At 42.1% G+C, this 20,303-nt stretch overlaps 1 protein-coding gene across 4 annotated transcripts in view; it reads right to left on the bottom strand.

The window, feature by feature from the left end:
• The window catches only part of arhgef39 (Rho guanine nucleotide exchange factor (GEF) 39), a 129,778-nt gene that overhangs the window by 53,350 nt on the left and 56,125 nt on the right, over positions 1–20,303 (bottom strand). For all 4 annotated transcript variants that reach the window (XM_060903286.1, XM_060903285.1, XM_060903288.1 and 1 more), the window contains one exon: positions 13,908–14,026. In XM_060903286.1, coding sequence (XP_060759269.1) covers positions 13,908–14,026 — 119 coding nt within the window. The remainder of the gene's footprint in view (positions 1–13,907; positions 14,027–20,303) is intronic.

The raw sequence follows: 20,303 nt of genomic DNA, 5'->3' as shown, positions 1-20,303 counted from the left end.
TGTACAATAATATTTTGACTTCTTGGTGCAGCAATATCCAGGTTGCCAGATTTCTTTTGCATTTTTTTTGGGGGGGGGTTTAGATACACAGCACCAGTCAAAAGTTTGTGCACCCCTACTCATTCATAGGGTTTTCGGTATGTTGACTGTTTTCTACATTGTAGAACAATACTGAAAATATCAAAACTATGAAATAACATGGAACATGTATGGAATCATCTCATCTCATTATCTCTAGCCGCTTTATCCTGTTCTACAGGGTCGCAGGCAAGCTGGAGCCTATCCCAGCTGACTACGGGCGAAAGGTAGGGTACACCCTGGACAAGTCGCCAGGTCATCACAGGGCTGACACATAGACACAGACAACCATTCACACTCACATTCACACCTACGGTCAATTTAGAGTCACCAGTTAACCTAACCTGCATGTCTTTGGACTGTGGGGGAAACCGGAGCACCCGGAGGAAACCCACGCGGACACGGGGAGAACATGCAAACTCCGCACAGAAAGGCCCTCGCCGGCCACGGGGCTCGAACCCGGACCTTCTTGCTGTGAGGCGACAGCGCAAACCAGGTGCTTTTTGTATTTATTTATTTAATTAAATCTTTACGGGGGGGGATCTGGTGAAGGGACGACAGTTTATAGCTGCCATTATATACGCAAGTGCTTTGTGGATGTTCCAGAATCGAACTATAAAAGGATCAAATGGTACAGCTTGGCTTTATTATTATTTTTTTTAAATGGTCAAATTGTAATTGTTGCCAAACTGCTGTGGGATCAGAGCAATAAAACACTTCAGGACCTGATGACATGGCATCACAGCACCTCGTTATTGATGATATTTTTCCTGTACCAGCACACCCAGTCATGTTTTATTCCTTACATAAGGAATATCCTTACATAAGGCCCTCGCCGGCCCCGGGGCTCGAACCAAGGACCTTCTTGCTGTGAGGCGACAGCGCTAACCACTACACCACCATGCCGCCCGTATAACAATACTGAAAATATCAAAACTATGAAATAACATGGAACATGTATGGAATCATGTATTAAAAAAAAAAAGTGTTAAATGCAATTCACATTTTAGATTCTTCAAAAGTAGCCAGCGTTTACCTTGATGCTGCTTTGCACGCTACTGGCATTATCTTAACCAGCTTCATGAAGTAGTCACCTGGAATGCTTTTCAATCAACAAGCATGTCTCGTCAAAAGTTAACAAGTGCAATTTCTTGCTTTCTTAATACTTCTGAGATCAAACCGTAGATAATAAATAAAAACAGCAAATAACCCTATTCCACAACTGTAGTCATCCATATTATGTCAAGAACTGCTCAACTAAGTAAAGAGAAACAACATCCATCATTACTTGAAGACATGAAGTGTCTTAATAATAAAAAACAAACAAATATATTTGAATTAGGTGTCCACAAACTTTTGACTGGTACTGTAGCTCGTGGCCATCAAGATCTTGTTTTAAAAGTACATAATCAGAATCAGGGTGGCACGGTGGCGTAGTGGTTAGCGCTGTTGCCTCACAGCAAGAAGGTCCGGGTTCGAGCCCCGTGGCCGGCGAGGGCCTTTTTGTGCGGAGTTTGCATGTTCTCCCCGTGTCCGCGTGGGTTTCCTCCGGGTGCTCCGGTTTCCCCCACAGTCCAAAGACATGCAGGTTAGGTTAACTGGTGGCTCTAAATTGACCGTAGGTGTGAATGTGAGTGTGAATGGTTGTCTGTCTCTATGTGTCAGCCCTGTGATGACCTGGCGACTTGTCCAGGGTGTACCCCGCCTTTCGCCCGTAGTCAGCTGGGATAGGCTCCAGCTTGCCTGCGACCCTGTAGAACAGGATAAAGCGGCTAGAGATAATGAGATGAGATAATCAGAATCAAATAGAATTACTTTCCACAAACACAAGTTATACACAAGAAAGGGAAAGTGCAGACAGTGTCTCTAAAATATAGAGAACCATTTCTATTATACACTATATGGCCAAAAATTTGTGGACACCTTACCATCACACCCATACATGCTTTTTTAGAAGAAGCCGCCTTTATTTGTCACATGCACACTTCAAGCACAGTGAAATTCATCCTCTGCATTTAACCCATCTGAAGCAGTGAACACACGCGCACACACACTCAGAGCAGTGGGCAGACACACCAAAGCGCCCGGGGAGCAGTCAGGGGTTAGGTACCTTGCTCAAGGGCACCTCAGTCCAAGGCCGCCCCACGTCAACCTAACTGCATGTCTTTGGATTGTGGGGGAAACCGGAGCACCCGGAGAAAACCCACGCAGACACGGGGAGAACATGCAAACTCCACACAGAAAGGCCCTCGCCAGCCGCTGGGTTCGAACCCGGAACCTTCTTGCTGTGAGGCGACCGTACTAACCACTACACCACTGTGCTTCCCATTCTAGACTTACCTCCTCTTTGCCATTATAATAAACCTCCCACTCTTCTGGGAAAGCTTTCCACTAGATTTTGGAGCATGGCTGTTGGGATTTGCCGAATCAGACAAGAGCATCAGTGAGTTCAGGCACTGAAGTTGGGGGAGGTGGTGTAGTCAGCACTCCGTTTCATCCCAAAGGTGTTCATGGGGTTGAGGTCAGGGCTCTGTGCAGGACAATTGAGTTGTTCTACCGCATTGGCAAAGCACGTTTTAATGGAGTTTGCTTTATACACGGGGCATAGTCATGCTGGATCAAGTTTGGGCATCTTCACTCCACTGAAGGGAAACTGTAATGCTACAGCATACAAAGAATTCTATATAAAATTGTGCGCTTCCACCTTTGTGGCAACAGAGTCGGGAAGAAGCACATACGGGTGTGGTGGTCGGGTGTCCAGATACTTTTGGCCATAGTGTATATGGCAAAGAAAGGAAGAGAAAAATGGTGATTATGAAGTGGGTAATGGCTGTACCAGCTGATGGTGTTTAAAAAAAAAAAAAAGTGGTGTATTGCAGATAGTGGAAATCAGAGAAGAGTGTGCACGACAGTAAATTGGTTTCTCATGCAAAGGCTGAGGAAAAAAATAAATAAATAGACGTCTCTCTTTATGGGTTTACTTTCAGGTCTTGATGTGTGATTTTTTTTTAATTACTTTTAACAAAGTATTTGTGAGGATTGGTGTTTTAATCTTTGCAGGGACCTGGCAACCCTGCCTGGGGTTTCCCTGGATCTCGCTTTTGGCCCTTTTCCACTACCCTTTTTCAGCTCACTTCAGCTCGCTTCAGCTCACTTCAGCCCGACACGGCTCGCGTTTCGACTACCAAAGAACAGCACGACTCAGCTCGCTTCAGCCCTGCTTAGCCCCTAAAACTCGCACGGTTTTGGAGTGGGGCTGAAGCGAGCCAAAGCGAGCCGAGTGAGGCTGGGGGCGTGAGCAGACACTCCCCTGTGCACTGATTGGTGAGGAGGAGTGTCCTCACATGCCCACACACGCCCCGCGAGCATGCTGGGATCTGTAAACACCGTAAACCCGGAAGAAGAATTACGAATTACAAGAATTTCTGAAGCCTTATGCGCCTCGCCTCATCTATACGCTCTTGCCAGTATCTGTTGGCGTTGTCGGTGACAACAAGCCACAGCACCAAGACCAGCAACACTAACGACTCCATGTCCTCCATGTTTATTGTTTACTATCCGGGTCGTGAGACTACTGCTTAAAAGCTCACTGATGTCACTGTTTGCGCTGCTTAACGACATCACGTGACGTCCACCCACTTTCGCTAACTCCACCCAATGTGTCCACCCACTTCCAGCCAGCACGGTTCAGCGCGGTTGTAGTCGAAATGCAACTCCAACAGCCCCGCTCAACTCGACTCAGCACGGCACGGCTCAGCCCGACTCAGCCGCGTTGGTAGTGGAAAAGCGGCATATGAGAACCACTGGTTTAAATGAACCTTAAAGGAACATACAAGCCTCCTCTGAAAGATTCACAATCGGGGGGGGGGGGGGGGGGGGGGGGGGGATCAAGTAAAACCTCTGTCTATTAAGAGACACTTAAAAAGAGAAATCATCTCACTTCTTTTTCCTTGCATCTCATGTTGTAGTAACAAACACATTACAGGCATTATCAGCCACGAACGCCCTTATTAGAGCTGAAGGGTGTGTGTGTCTCGCAGCAGAAATCTAATTAAAGAAGCCGCTTTAAAAAAGGGAATGGCCTAATGAGCATTATTAAAGCACATTCCAAATAATGTCGGAAAACTTGCTCATTTAGCCACCCTGTCCCACTCATTAACACCAAAGCAAAGAGAAGATAACGAGACAATAACATAATCCGAGCCATATTTATAACGGTTCAGATATTCTAATGAAGAGGCCCGGCGTGTTAGAAAGCACGGCTGGCCTAGTTACCACCGCACACGCCCCGCTGCACTAATGTCTTTGTAGTATGTAGATGAAATAAGCTTCGTGTTTATACCCCCCTGAACAGACATGGGTCATTCCATACTTACACACATGTCAGTGCAGAAGAAAAGAGAGGAAATATGTCTAATTATTTCCCTTTAAATACATGCATTAAAGGATTAAAATTCCTAATTAAGAGACAACAGAAACTGTCAGGCTCCTACACGGGTTATTGAGCACTGCACAGGCACTTGCATAATTACGCCGTTTTAATAGCTTGCTGAGTACAAGCAAGACACTTTGAGGTGCCAAAAGACTGTGCGAGCCTTGCGACTACACTTGCCAAAACTCGGCAATTAAACGGTAATCGGGAAAGAAAACCGAGTGAGCACTGTCCAAGTGAAAATCAAGAGTTTTACATACTGAAAAAGCTCAGTCAGCTTGGTGGGAGTGGGCTAGGAAAACCTCAAGAAGGAAAGAAACCTAAAGAACGAACAATACCTCAAAAAGGAAAGAAAGCAAGCTCAGGAAACCTAACTACCCATACATGTCAACCTTTCGTCAATCAAACCTGTATAACCAACCTCCAAAATCCGTATTTCCCTTATAAAATCCTTATAAGATGCAAATTAAAATAATTTACCTAAAATTTGAATGATAATTAACAATGATATATCCAAGTTACTTTTTATTCAATATTAATAACAATAAACCTTCAGAATGAATACAAAGCTCCAATGTTCGACAAAAACACAAAGTGTCACTCTAATGTTCTGAATTGTACTCCATGACAGCTTTTTTTAGCAGTCTGCACCAATACCTCACGAGGCTGCATGTCACAGCAAGTGTCTGTGTTGATCTTGCCGGAGTGCCCATTCAGAATCTTTTCAGTCGCTAGTGAAAGTCGCTCAGATGGAAATACGCTTTTCAAACAAAATGTTACTTCCCGGTTGGCGGGATTCTCGCAATGCAGTGTGCGCATGATCAGAAGTGGAACGAAGTCTCGCTACCACAAGATAACGCGCGATTTCATAAGACTCTTTACTGGCTGTCTGTGCTTTCTGTGGTGTACAGTACGTTTGTAAATGTTATGCGCTCTTTTATCATCGTGGGAATTGATTATAGCTCTAAATAAATATTGAAGTTTTTTTAAAGAATCCGTATAACTTTATTTGTACGCCCGTATACTACGTTTATTGAATCAAATCCGTATAAAATACGGACATTCCGTATAGGTTGACATGTATGACTACCTAAATATTAAAGTCTCTAATGCCAATTAACAATTTCACACAATTGTTTAACATTTAACCATTTTCCCCCTCAGGTATCAGGTTTTGTTTTTTTCCAACCTATCCAAGCTAAATAAATACCTATAACTTTGATTTCAAAAATTAAAATACAAGAAAAATAATCAAGAAATAAAACACATTTGATCGTTCCTTTGCTTCCAATAATTTTTTTCCAATTGCTTCCAAGAACCTTCCCTCTCATGAGCCAGTTATCAGAAGCATTCGCGAGCTGAGGTCAACATGTGAAAGTCGATAAGATGAAGGTAATGTTATATTTACGGGATCAATAGCAGTGGCGAGAGTAAATGCATGAAATATAAAGCTCGTTAATGAGACGGCTCAGTGTAGCACCACTGCTTAAGCAGATCCTGAAACCTCTTTGTATTTAGATGTGAAGAAATGAGAATAGCTGAGGTTTGATCGTCATGTAATTATGTAAGGAATAAAACATGACTGGGTGTGCTGGTACAGGAAAAATATCATCAATAAAAGGTGCTGTGATGCCATGTCATCAGGTCCTGAAGTGTTTTATTGCTCTGATCCCACAGCAGTTTGGCAACAATTACAATTTGACCATTTAAAAAAAAAAATAATAAAGCCAAGCTGTACCATTTGATCCTTTTATAGTTCGATTCTGGAACATCCACAAAGCACTTGCGTATATAATGGCAGCTATAAACTGTCGTCCCTTCACCAGATCCCCCCCCCGGTAAAGATTTAATTAAATAAATAAATACAAAAAGCACCTGGTTTGCGCCGTCGCCTCACAGCAAGAAGGTCCGGGTTCGAGCCCCGTGGCCGGCGAGGGCCTTTCTGTGCGGAGTTTGCATGTTCTCCCCGTGTCCGCGTGGGTTTCCTCCGGGTGCTCCGGTTTCCCCCACAGTCCAAAGACATGCAGGTTAGGTTAACTGGTGGCTCTAAATTGACCGTAGGTGTGAATGTGAGTGTGAATGGTTGTCTGTGTCTATGTGTCGGCCCTGTGATGACCTGGCGACTTGTCCAGGGTGTATCCCGCCTTTCGCCCGTAGTCAGCTGGGATAGGCTCCAGCTTGCCTGCGACCCTGTAGAACAGGATAAAGCGGCTAGAGATAATGAGATGAGACAAAAAGCACCACACCCCACAACAGTAAATATGAAATAAAATGTATAGTTAAACATTTAATTTCTCTTAAAAACATTTCCTTGCTTACACTAAAAATATAATGTAAAACAAGCATCTAATCTACGAGGGTAACGGGTAATGCCACGGGCCTGAGCTCGGTGAGATTGCAGAGCTCAATTTGATTCCAGGGCTTTGAATTTACACAATCAAATTATGCCGGCTGAGCAAAAACAAGCCGTGTTAAATGCTATGCAATTGATTCACGTGGAACCAATGACTTTATTTAACAAAAAAAAAAAACAAAAGCAAGATCAACTGTGAGCAACTGCTCGCTTACGTATCCCCCCGCTCTCGCTTATATCAGAATGCAAGCAATCGAAGGAATAGGACACTTATGAACGTTGACTTCACCAAATAATTAACCCTGAAACAAGTAAAGAGCAATGTTCTCCCTAGGGATTTCAAACAGCATCCTGGTAAACTGTCATTTTGAAATGGCGTCAAAATCCACGCTATAAGTTTCGTAAATACATAAACAGGAAGTTGATGTGCGACAGACCTGAAAACGGTATACAAGGTATAGAACCCCAAGCTGAAGCTCGGTACCAAATATCAAGCAGTTGTGATTTGTAGTTGCTGAGAAAAGTGTTATGAAATTTTTGTAAATCCACGCCATGTTCCGTAAATACATTCAGTCGGTAAACAGGAAGTTGATGTGTGACAGACCTGAAAACGGTACACATGCTATAGAACCCCAAGCTGAAGCTCGGTACCAAATATCAAGCAGTTGTGATTTGTAGTTGCTGAGAAAAGTGTTACGAAATTTTTGTAAATCCACCCTGTGTGTTTCGTAAATACATTCAGTCAGTAAACAGGAAGCTGATGTGTGACAGACCTGAAAACAGTATACACGCTATAGAACCCCAAGCTGAAGTTTGGTACCAAGTGGCTATGATTTGTGATTGCTGAGAAAAAGGGTGTTTCGGACGGACGGAAATACGGATGGACAGAAGTAAACCAGTATCCCCCCTCCTTTGGAGTGGGGGTATCTAAAATAAATAAATACACACACAAACCCACACCTCCCATGGACAACGTGGCTCCATGCCCTTCTGTTCTATAGACACAGATCCAAAATTCCTCCAACATGTCAAATTTAGAGCCAGAGTCAAGTTTGAAGTACAGTAGAGATGAGAATCGAAGTCAAGTACAGCTACTCATTTGGTAGGCCCGCCCCCTTCTAATACCAAGGTGACGAAGGCTGTCAATCACTTCATTCTCAAGCGTAGCCACACCTTATGATTAGGGCTGCACAATTAATCGAATTTAATCGAAAATCGCGATTTTGGCTGCCACGATTAAATTAAATGAAAATCGCGATTTATTTCCATTTAAAATGCGAGCTCTGCTGCATCTGATCAAGCACTTTTTGACCAGTACTCCGCCAAACCATTAGGGGGCGAACCGACGCATGTAAGGTTTCATTACTCCGCCTAAATAAGCAAGCAAGCCAAGTCACAGTAATGAAACCTTACATGCGTCGGTTCACCCCCTAATGGCGTGAGAGTAGGTAACAGATTGAGGTGAGAGAGAAAAGCTAACTATGTCGGAACAACAGACTATTTAGCACTGGAGGCAATGTTGTGACCTGCCTTCGCTCACGTTTAAAGCCAGAGCGTGTTGATAGGCTGGTCTTTCTAGCTAAAAACTTGTAGGCCTCAGTATAATGCTATGTAATTGTTGCAATTGAGTTTTCAGTTCCTTCATCCTTTGGTAATTTCTTGGATAAATTTCATTTATTTGTCATTTGGAAATCAGAATTTCTCTTTTAAATTTCATTCTGCACTGAAAGCTGTTCATATTGTTTGTTTGAATATAGTGAAATAAAATTTAAGTGATTTTCCTAACATCAAGAATAATTGTGATTAATAATCGTGATTACAATTTTGATCAAGATAATCGTGATTATCATTTTTTCCATAATCGTGCAGCCCTACTTATGATATACTAGAATAACATCTTAAAATCTAATTTCTGGGGGAAAATAAAAAAGCAGATATCAGCAAAGGGGTAACTAACAGTTCGAGTTAGAAACTATAGACAGAGAGACAGTTTAGACGAGAAAAGTGACATGGAAAACAGGCCATTTTGTTATTGGAACACATGGTGATGGATGGATGGATAGATAGACAGTGCTACTTATTATACTTCAGCCTACCAGCAGGGGCACTAGTACAGAAGCCGCGAGAGGCCCTTCATATAATCTTTTTTTATTCACCTTGTTGTCCCGAGATAACGACATAATTAATTCAGGATGTCGAGAAAACAACACAACTAATTCGAGATCTCGAGAAAACAAAATTATTCCGTGATCTCGAGAAAACAAGACAATTATTCCGTGATCTCGAGAAAACAAAATTATTTCATGATCTCGAGAAAACAGCTGAGATTTCTAGCAGAGCTGCGCCCCCCTGTGGGTCAAGGCCAATTGGGCCCCCCCCTTCGCAGACGCTCTGCGCGCACCTCCCAAAAATTGTGACCACCGCAGACAGCGTCGCAGACAAGAGGGCTCCGATTGGTCCACTCTACATCCGCTGTACACGCACTTCCGCTTCCCTACTTTCCCGGTTTGGTTTGTTTTCACGACCGCCATTTTTAAAAACGAGCGAAGATGGAGCAGCACGAAGAGCGGTTGATCGAGGAAGTGAGGAAGTACGTACATCTATACGACTCCAGTTCTAGTCATTATCTCCATCTCCGGAGGATAAACACTCCACTAACCACACCCACCAACTACTCCTAGCGATTTCGCGACTTCGCGCCCCCTTGCGTTGTGGCGGTGAATAACATCGTGCACGCCTATTACTCCCTGCTCAACGATAAATTACAACTGTCTGCGAAAAGCTATCTGCGAAAGCCTTGTCGCAAGAGCATGCAGAGGCCTTTAGACAACGAAGACTTAGAAATTGGCGGACATGTAACAGAGCAGAAATGGCTTTTTACGATGCCTTGAAAGACAGGGGGGTCCCAGAGGAGAACATCACCCGGATGATAGAGGACAAGGGATAATTTTGAAATTATCCCTTATTAAAAGACTTAATGCAATCTCTCCGTGTCAACCCCTGATCAAAACATTGCCTTATTAGGTGATCGATTATTCCAGACATTCTAATGACCAAAGTTGCGTCTATACAGAATGAGAAACAGCCCCAAAGTCAGCATATCACAAGTCTCTTGGCGCACCTGAATGAACCATTTCTCAGCTGTTTACTCGAGATCATGAAATAATTGTTTTGTTTTCTCGAGATCTCGAATTAGTTGTGTTGTTTTCTCGAGATCCTGAATTAATTATGTTGTTATCTCGGGATAACAAGGTGAATAAAAAAAAAAAAGGATTATATGAAGGGCCTCTCGCGGCTTCCGCACGCTAGACCTGTCTGGGTTTCAATTTTTAGAGACATTATGCTGTCCATGTCCCCCCGCATGAAACCGATGTACGCATTTCATTTCAAGGACTTTTTTTGTGTAGAGGGTCAAAGCAAACTGGCGTCTCGACAGAAAAACACTAATGCATAATGTAACCTCGGGTTAAAAAGCGAACAAATGCTTTCACCTTAAAAAGGAATTCAAAATCACGCTTTCTTTCAAGTTTAAATGGAAAACTCGGTAAAAAACCTTGCTTACGGGTCGTAAGCATTATATTTCACACAGGCTGGAATGAATGTAACAGGAGTCTACATCTAAGCTGCAACAGAATGGTGTTCAACTCCATTAGGAAATGGCGTCATCTGTTATTTTTCCCCACATCTGTTCATGTAAAAGTGATGCAGCTGAGACGGCGTGGCCTGCTCAGTGCGACAAAATAAGGGGAAGGGTTAACAATTTCACAGCTGAATGGCTGACATTCGTTCTCTAATTCCGTTCCTTTACGAGCCTTTTCATTTCGAACACTTGCCAAAGATCTTGCCTGTGTTATGGGTCCTGGTTACATGACAGAAGGAAGTAGATGAAGGGAGGATAGAAAAATAGAGATCAGGCTGTGAATAGAAACAGGAAGAATAGTGTGCACACGCAACAGTTTTGCCTCTTGCTTATCTTCAGCAGCCACTGAAAACCACCAAGGGTCCATTTCCTGAATTCTGTCTGTGTGTGTCATCAAAAAAATGGTGTTCAGGGACTAATAAAGTAGCACTTTTAAACTAGGACGTCATACTTTGGCAGGAAATTAGAGGATCTTTTACTAGCAAGGGATTAAGTTCACTATACAAGAAAATACTCGTATAGCTCAATTTTCTGTCGTCAGATGCAAAACTAAATCTATTGAAAATTCCAAGCTTTGAGAACAGAATTTCTATTTTTCTATATAGGCGCACTTCGCTACAGCAGATGGAGGTGTCAGAAAAGAAAAAAAAACTGCTCATATAGCATTATATAAGGCAGGGGGGGAAAAAAAAACCACACTGTTACACAAGTGGAAGAAATTTAAGGTATAATTATCTCCATTGCAACGCTGACATCGTGTCTGCTTCTTTCACGTTTCGAAACTATATTTACAAAGTCGGAGTGACATGAAAGCCTAATTAAGATCGACTTGAGCAGCTTGATAAAGCAATGTCACATCATTTTCACTGGCTCTTAAGCATGTTTCAGCCCATTTCGCACCCTGTTACACTAATTAACAGCTGAGACCGTGACCGCATGAAATTACATCCAACAAAATCGGCTGCTTCACAAAGGCGATTTTGACAGTTCGTGGACAGTCTAGAGGCTGGCGCGAGCACGACATCAAATGATAATTACGTCCGTCATCAAAAGCCTTTCCTTTGTGCGTGGTGCGTGTTTGCGGTGACTCCACCAAAGCAACCAAACAGAAAAAGGGACAACTCAAGCATGGAAAGCGTAACCTGGTGGTGACAGCTTTTCTGCACGGCTACAAGTGAGTCCCAACAATTCCCCCCCTCCTCCCGTACGGACGCAGTCAGATGTAGGAAAGAGAGCGTTGAGTGATTTGACAACCAACGAGAAGACTTTTGTCACATCAAAGGAAGCAGACTGGCCAGTGTCAGGAGACACTGATGCATAACCAAAATGCATTACGTTCGTTTCAGAAAATGACTACATATCTATGTTGCCATCTTGTAGGAGCTGTCGAACGGCCGTAATCTCTCTGCAAAAGCAGATGGTTTAAAATGCACTGTGCTGGCGAACAATTCATTTCATTTGCACGTAATATGGAATTCAATGCCTGAGTTACTCTGACATCTGATGAGTCAAAACTTTCTGAGCCAATCTTAGTCAATACTTCAAGAGCCTGGGGGGGGACAACAACATTCAACAGAACCAAAGTGTTTCTCACCAGAAGGGACGTGTGTGTTATGCACTTTTGGGTAGCTCTAAAGTCATATACCCTGTCCACACTAGGGATTTTGTACCGATACGAAACTACTTTCGTACCGCAACACCTGTCCACACTAGCAACTATACCGGTACTGTAGCGGTATAACTGTATTGGTACGAAACCCACAAATGTACTGTATGGGTTTCATCAGTGTTGTGCATGAACGCGTTCACTGAACACGCTCATTTTTCCATGAACTTTGAACTGAACGCAACAACTTTGTAATGAAAGAACTTGAACGTGAATTCGTTCAAATTATGCGACATGAACGACAAACATGAAGATGAACGAAACATGAAACCTGATGAATCGAGTGGCACGTCTACTTGCAAGATATTTTACGTTCTACTACTTCACTGTCAGTCTGATGTTGTTGTCACTCACTGCCCTGAGGTGCCGCGTGTGTGCAATGCATCATGGATAACGTAGTGTGAAGCCGGAGATAGTGGATGGCTCTATGATTTGGCTCCATACTACGTTACCCATGATGCAGCAGAGCAGAGTAGGCGTAACCCAGCGTTCCCTAGCTACAGGCAGTAGACAGCGCGCACGCCACAGCCGGCGCACACTCACAGCAACATGGCCAGTGAAAGTTCAAGTAGCGGCACGGAGAACACAGATGAGTACAATGCCAAATAATTTTAGAAATTTGACTGTTGTGTGCATACACAGATGTGTACTGAAGAATGAGGCTATCTGAAGTTTTCCTGTTTTGTATTTTGAGAAATAAAAAGCCCTTGAGCATGCATCCCTCTGTCTGATCAATATGGTTGATATGGTCAATGCTGTTGATATGGATCTTAAAATAGCACTCCTTCAGTGTATATACATATTGGCAGTCATCTTTTTAGAAACACACACATTTATGAGGAAGTCTAGTTGTCGTTTATTAGAAGTTACTGTTAGTTGAAACTGAAAGCATTTGTTTGAAGTCACGTGTAACGTTTTGGTAGCAGTGGTTGAGTCAGTGAAGAAATCAAAATATTTTGTCCTTTTTTCCATATATAGTATGTACAATAACTTCCATTTTGTGTGATAGAATATAATATCTATAATATGTGAGTAGTTTTGAGCTAGAATGTAGCATATGATTTTAGTCTTTATTTTCATATCCCACCTGAAAGTAAAATGAACTGAACTTTGAACTAGTTCAGAATTAAAACTGTGAACTATGAACGTGAACAGTTCACTTTTAACATGTTTGAACTGAACTTGAACTAGTTCAAAAAAAGTGTGAACTTGCACAACACTGGGTTTCATACCGGTACAGTATCGGTACTGTAGCGCTTCGCGTAGTGTGGACAGATGAAGCGGTTCTGTATCGATACAAATATAATGCGCAAAGTCACACACCTCAATCGATGTCTTCGCTGAATAAAATAGTGAAGAACGGAGATTCGTTTTCTTTGTTTCTTTCTCAACTGCCTCGCGCGTTTTATACGATTCGACTGAATAAATGACCACCAGAAATACAGACTGTACGTTGACAACAAAAAGCACACACACGTTGTTTCATCCGCCATATATTCTCGGAAGCAAGTTACTCGGGAACCACGGAAACATTTCGCGCACGCGCATTCCAACTACCGTAAAAGAAAACCACAAACATTTCTCGCTAGCGTGGACAGATGCACTCAACTGTACCGGTATACTTTGTATCGATACAGTTATACCACTTTCGTACCGGTATAAGTGTGAACACAGCATAAATAATACTTACTCACTTGCTGTTTGTTTGTGTGTGAGTGCGTTATATAGGGTCCCTTACTGCTGAATGCGCTCCAGTGGAAGAGGAAGCAGGTCTTCAAGTTTCAGCTTGTGGAACTGGGGTCTGGCCTCCTGAAGCTTCTTAAATCGTCTAAATGCTTTGTTTTTCTTCAGCTGCACCTACCCAAAAAAAAAAAAGGAAAATATTCAACTACGGCAGAGCAATAGGGCCAAGGTTTTATATTTTATTTGGAAACCTCTGAGAAAAAAAAAATCAGAATTTTTGAGATTAAAGTCAAAGTTTTCGAGGAAAAAAGTCAAAAGTTTCGAGAAAAAAGTCGATATTTTCGAGAAAAAAAAGTCAGAACTTTCGAGAGAAAAGTCAAAATTTGAGAAATAAAGTCAAAATTTTCGAGAAAAAAAAAAAAAGTCAGAAATCTGTAGAAGGCGGGCTTCCATACGGAAGTGACACTCACTCGCGGCCGGTAGACATGAATGGCTGAGACGAGAGCCATGGAATTCAGAGTTGTGACAACCGGGGTACAGGAAGTCGGTTGGTGATGTGATTCACGTAGATTCAAATACTTCTAGGCAGCAGCTTTCTGTTTGCTAGAGACCAACACCGAACCACTACATAACAAGCAAAGATTAAGTAGAAACAAATTACATTTACCTTTACCGCACTTTCTGTGTTCTACGGCCACTTCCTGGAACTAGTGGAACTATGTCAATGGCAATCTATGTGTCAAAGGCTCCATGAGCCGCCATTGCTGTGTAAAAAATGGACCATTAAAGGAACAGCCCACTGTACTTCCATAATGAAATATGCTCTTATCTGAATTGAGACGAGCTGCTCCGTAACTCTCTGAGCTTTGCACGACCTCCCAGTCAGTCAGACGCAGTCAGACGCGCTGTCACTCCTGTTAGCAATGTAGCTAGGCTCAGTATGGCCAACGGTATTTTTTGGGGCTGTCGTTAGATGCGACCAAACTCTTCCGCATTTTTCCTGTTTACATAGGTTTATATGACCAGTGATATGAAACAAGTTCAGTTACACAAATTGAAACGTGGCGATTTTCTATGCTGTGGAAAGTCCGCACTATAATGACAGGCGTACTAACACCTTCTGCGCGCTTCGACAGCGCATTGATACGGAGCTCAGATATCAATGCGCTGTCGAAGCGCGCAGAAGGTGTTAGCACGCCCGTCATTATAGTGCGGACTTTCCACAGCGTAGAAAATCGCCACGTTTCAATTTGTGTAACTGAACTTGTTTCATATCACTGGTCATATAAACCTATGTAAACAGGAAAAACGCGGAAGAGTTTGGTCGCATCTAACGACAGCCCCAAAAAATACCGTTGGCCATACTGAGCCTAGCTACATTGCTAACAGGAGTGACAGCGCGTCTGACTGCGTCTGACTGACTGGGAGGTCGCGCAAAGCTCGGAGAGGTACGGAGCAGTTCGTCTCAATTCAGATAAGAGCATATTTCATTATGGAAGTACGGTGGACTGTTCCTTTAAGGTCAATGGAAGTGGCTGAACTCTTACTTCCATGGCTCTGGCTGAGACACACTCGCACTCTGTTGTTGTAAAATTTCGACTTTTTTTCTCAAAAATTTCAACTTTTTTCTCGAAAATTTTTACTTTTTTTCTCAAAAGTTTTGAGATTGTTTCTTGAAATTTCTGACTTTAATCTCGAAAATTCTGAGTTTTTTTTCTCAGAAATTTAAAAAAAATATATGTATTTCTTAGTGGAACTATCGCTCTTCCGTATATTCAACAGCTTTCAAGACATCACAACAATTTAATTTCTTACGTCAGTGGTAACTCAGACACTTTACAACAATAATAATTATTAAAAAAAAATTAGAAATGTGTGGAATATCTCTTGAAATATAATATACAAGCAGCACTTTTAACATTTCAATTCTGATCAATCAGGTGTTGATTCATTTCCTGTAACAGGTCTGAAGATGGTGCCATCCATAACGGGCCCTTGACATGAATGGATTTTAAAAACGCGTGCAATGATGAAGTTTTCTGTCAGAAGATATTTTTGATCATGTACTGGGTTTTTTTTGGAAAGAGTCTCCAGTTTCAGAGCTTTGTAACAGCCAGAAGTAAACCTGTAAGTTTTCCAACATGCAAAATTTGTCAGGACAGAGAAGTTTACCTTTTCCTGTTGCTCGGTAACATAAGCTACATTTTACAAGTAGACTGCCTTTCAGATTTTTCAAGTGTAGGCTATAAAAAGAAATTTCCTCCGACACCCAGTTATTTTTGTTTAGTGGACCGAAAGCTACTGAATTCGAATCAAAGACTTCTAATTTTATTAGTTTTTTAAATTATTTTTTAAATAGAACAATTAATGAATTTGGGGCCACGTGGCCCTAAATTCGCCACCATTTTTTTTCCTGCTTCACCATGACCCTATTCAAGATACTACATCATGTGGTGGGCTTTCCCGTTCGCACAAGGCATTGTGGGATTTGAAACAGGAGAGAAAAATGGAGGACGTGAGCGTGCGAATGAAACGTGAAAGACCGACTACAGTAACGGAAAGCGAGAAGAAAAGACATTATGTTGCGAAGGAAAGGACATGCAGGACCAAACTAATAAATATCGGCGCTCAGCGAGCACCTCGGTGTGATCAGATGTTCGTTTAGAGACAGAATGATGGAACTGTCAGTGCACGCTCAAAGGTAAACGTGTAGATGACAGTAATGCGACACTGTGGATGCCAGCTGCTGTAAAACCCAAAAGAAGGAGGTGGTAAACCTGCGCATGCGCACATGGACTTCCTCGGTCTGCCTGACTGCGCGAAGCGAGCGATTTCATGCACGTTATTTGCTTGGGAATCTCCTCAAATTAAATAACTTCCCAGCCACAGAATGGCCTGGTTTTTTTTGTGAGATATTACAGAAATAAACATCACAATGACGAAACTTCAGAGGGAACTACACTACCATTCAAAAGTTTGGGGTCACCCAGACAATTTTGTGTTTTCCATGAAAAGTCACACTTTTATTTACCACCATAAGTTGTAAAATGAATAGAAAATATAGTCAAGACATTTTTCTGGCCATTTTGAGCATTTAATCGACCCCACAAATGTGATGCTCCAGAAACTCAATCTGCTCAAAGGAAGGTCAGTTTTATAGCTTCTCTAAAGAGCTAAACTGTTTTCAGCTGTGCTAACATGATTGTACAAGGGTTTTCTAATCATCCATTAGCCTTCTGAGGCAATGAGCAAACACATTGTACCTTTAGAACACTGGAGTGATACAGTGGTGCTTGAAAGTTTGTGAACCCTTTAGAATTTTCTATATTTCTGCATAAATATGACCTAAAACATCATCAGATTTTCACACAAGTCCTAAAAGTAGATAAAGAGAACCCAATTAAATAAATGAGACAAAAATATTATACTTGGTCATTTATTTATTGAGGAAAATGAGCCAATATTACATATCTGTGAGGGGCAAAAGTATGTGAACCTTTGCTTTCAGTATCTGGTGTGAGCCCCTTGTGCAGCAATAACTGCAACTAAACGTTTCCGGTAACTGTTGGTCAGTCCTGCACACCAGCTTGGAGGAATTTTAGCCCATTCCTCCGTACAGAACAGCTTCAACTCTGGGATGTTGGTGGGTTTCCTCACATGAACTGCTCGCTTCAGGTCCTTCCACAACATTTCGATTGGATTAAGGTCAGGACTTTGACTTGGCCATTCCAAAACATTAACTTTATTCTTCTTTAACCATTCTTTGGTAGAACGACTTGTGTGCTTAGGGTCGTTGTCTTGCTGCATGACCCACCTTCTCTTGAGATTCAGTTCATGGACAGATGTCCTGACATTTTCCTTTAGAATTCGCTGGTATAATTCAGAATTCATTGTTCCATCAATGATGGCAAGCCGTCCTGGCCCAGATGCAGCAAAACAGGCCCAAACCATAATAGTACCACCACCATGTTTCACAGATGGGATAAGGTTCTTATGCTGGAATGCAGTGTTTTCCTTTCTCCAAACATAACGCTTCTCATTTAAACCAAAAAGTTCTGTTTTGGTCTCATCCATCCACAAAACATTTTTCCAATAGCCTTCTGGCTTGTCCACGTGATCTTTAGCAAACAGCAGACAAGCAGCAATGTTCTTTTTGGGGAGCAGTGGCTTTCTCCTTGCAACCCTGCCATGCACACCATTGTTGTTCAGTGTTCTCCTGATGGTGGACTCATGAACATTAACATTAGCCAATGTGAGAGAGGCCTTCAGTTGCTTAGAAGTTACCCTGGGGTCCTTTGTGACCTCACCGACTATTACACGCCTTGTTCTTGAAGTGATCTTTGTTGGTCTACCACTCCTAGGGAGGGTAACAATGGTCTTGAATTTCCTCCATTTGTACACAGTCTCTCTGACTGTGGATTGGTGGAGTCCAAACTCTTTAGAGATGCTCTTATAACCTTTTTCAGCCTGATGAGCATCAACAACACTTTTTTCTGAGGTCCTCAGAAATCTCCTTTGTTCATGCCATGATACACTTCCACAAACATGTGTTGTGAAGATCAGACTTTGATAGATCCCTGTTCTTTAAATAAAACAGGATGCCCACTCACTCCTCATTGTCATCCCATTGATTGAAAACACCTGACTTTAATTTCACCTTCAAATTACGGTAACTGCTAATCCTAGAGGTTCACATACTTTTGCCACTCACAGATATGCAACACTGGATGATTTTCCTCAATAAATAAATGACCAAGTATTCTATTTTTGTCTCATTTGTTTAACTGGGTTCTCTTTATCTACTTTTAGGACTTGTGTGAAAATCTGATTATGTTTTAGGTCATATTTATGCAGAAATATAGAAAATTCTAAAGGGTTCACAAACTTTCAAGCACCACTGTAGTTGCTGGAAATGGGCCTCTATACACCTATGGAGATATTGCACCAAAAACCAGACATTTGCAGCTAGAATAGTCATTTAGCACATTAGCAATGTATAAAGTGGATTTCTGATTAGTTTAAAGTGATCTTCATTTAAAAGAACAGTGCTTTTCTTTCAAAAATAAGGACATTTCAAAGTGACCCCAAACTTTTGAACAGTAGTGTAAATTTCACCGATTTTATGAAATCGCAAGGCCATCTAGCTTTAATGGTAATAACAGGAGCCAACTTGTCTTGTGGACGTTCCATAGCGTTACCTGCAACTGTAAACGGATAAAGTACAAATTGTCACTCTTTAATAAATGGTGAGCTTTGACAAACCGCTATAGCATAAAAGGAATTAAAAAAAAAAAAAAAAAACTATGGAACATGCTGTTATTGAAGTTAATTCCACCGCATCGCTGATCATTTTCCTACAACAGCATGCCCCACAGAAATTTCAGCTCCCTGTAGTAACTTGACCATCACTTACCATCTGCTGGCTAAACTATGTCAAGCATGCTCTGAATATTAAATATGCATCTATACAGAGGGTGACATCAGGAGGAAAGCCCACCAGCCAGCCGCCCAAAACTAAACCTCAGTTTCTCATCAGATCTTGATTTAAACTTGCCTTTTGTTTCTACGCCTCACTAAAATGAGCACTGAATTTGACTACGTTCTCAGTAACACACATCTAGTGTGGTATAACGAGCACTGAGTTGACCATAAACAGCTGCTTGACTGGATTTTATGGCCGAGGCAGCTGGGGTCATCCTCCCCGAAGCAGAGACGTACTAAATCACGGGTATGAAGACGGCCATGTAGAAGGTGAACTCTTATTTGGGCTGGTGGAAGAAGTTCATGTAGTTTTCATGTTCGTGTGTGTAGTGGTCTGGGAAAACGCTTCATGAGGTCAAGTTCTGGCATGTTCTACCATACACAGTGGGGTATAGTAAAGTCTGGGAGCACTAGTGAAAATGCTTCCGTTTTGCATTCTTTTCTAATTTAATACAATTATTTTCATTACAAATTTTATTGACAACAACCTGAGGGAAAAGCAGAATCTGTGAAAGTGAAATTCATGCAAATTATTTGATTTGGTACGTCTCCGTTTTGCTCCAATGACAGTGTGCACTCAAGTTTAACAACAACAACTTTATTCATCACACGTACACTTGTGAAATCCTTCTCTGCATTTAACCCATCTGAAGCACTGAACACACGCACACATGCGAGCAATGAGCGTGCGCACACATACCCAGAGCAATGGGCAGCCATGCCAACAGCACCCAGGGAGCAACTGGGGGTTAGATGCCTCGCTCAAGGGCACTTCAGCCAAAGGCCACCCCATGTTAACCTAACCACGTCTTTGGACTGTGGGGGAAATCGGACCACCCGGAGGAAACAGGGCTTGACATTAAGGACTGCCCGATTGCCCGGGGCAAGTGAAACATGCATTCGGGCAAGTGGGATATGTCCCCGACATGCCCTACCAGGCAAGTTGGAATGAGCATATATTACATCACGA

The sequence above is a fragment of the Neoarius graeffei genome, chromosome 21 (genome assembly GCF_027579695.1).
Source record: "Neoarius graeffei isolate fNeoGra1 chromosome 21, fNeoGra1.pri, whole genome shotgun sequence".
Taxonomy (NCBI): domain Eukaryota; kingdom Metazoa; phylum Chordata; class Actinopteri; order Siluriformes; family Ariidae; genus Neoarius; species Neoarius graeffei.
This window is presented reverse-complemented; position numbering and strand designations above follow the sequence as displayed.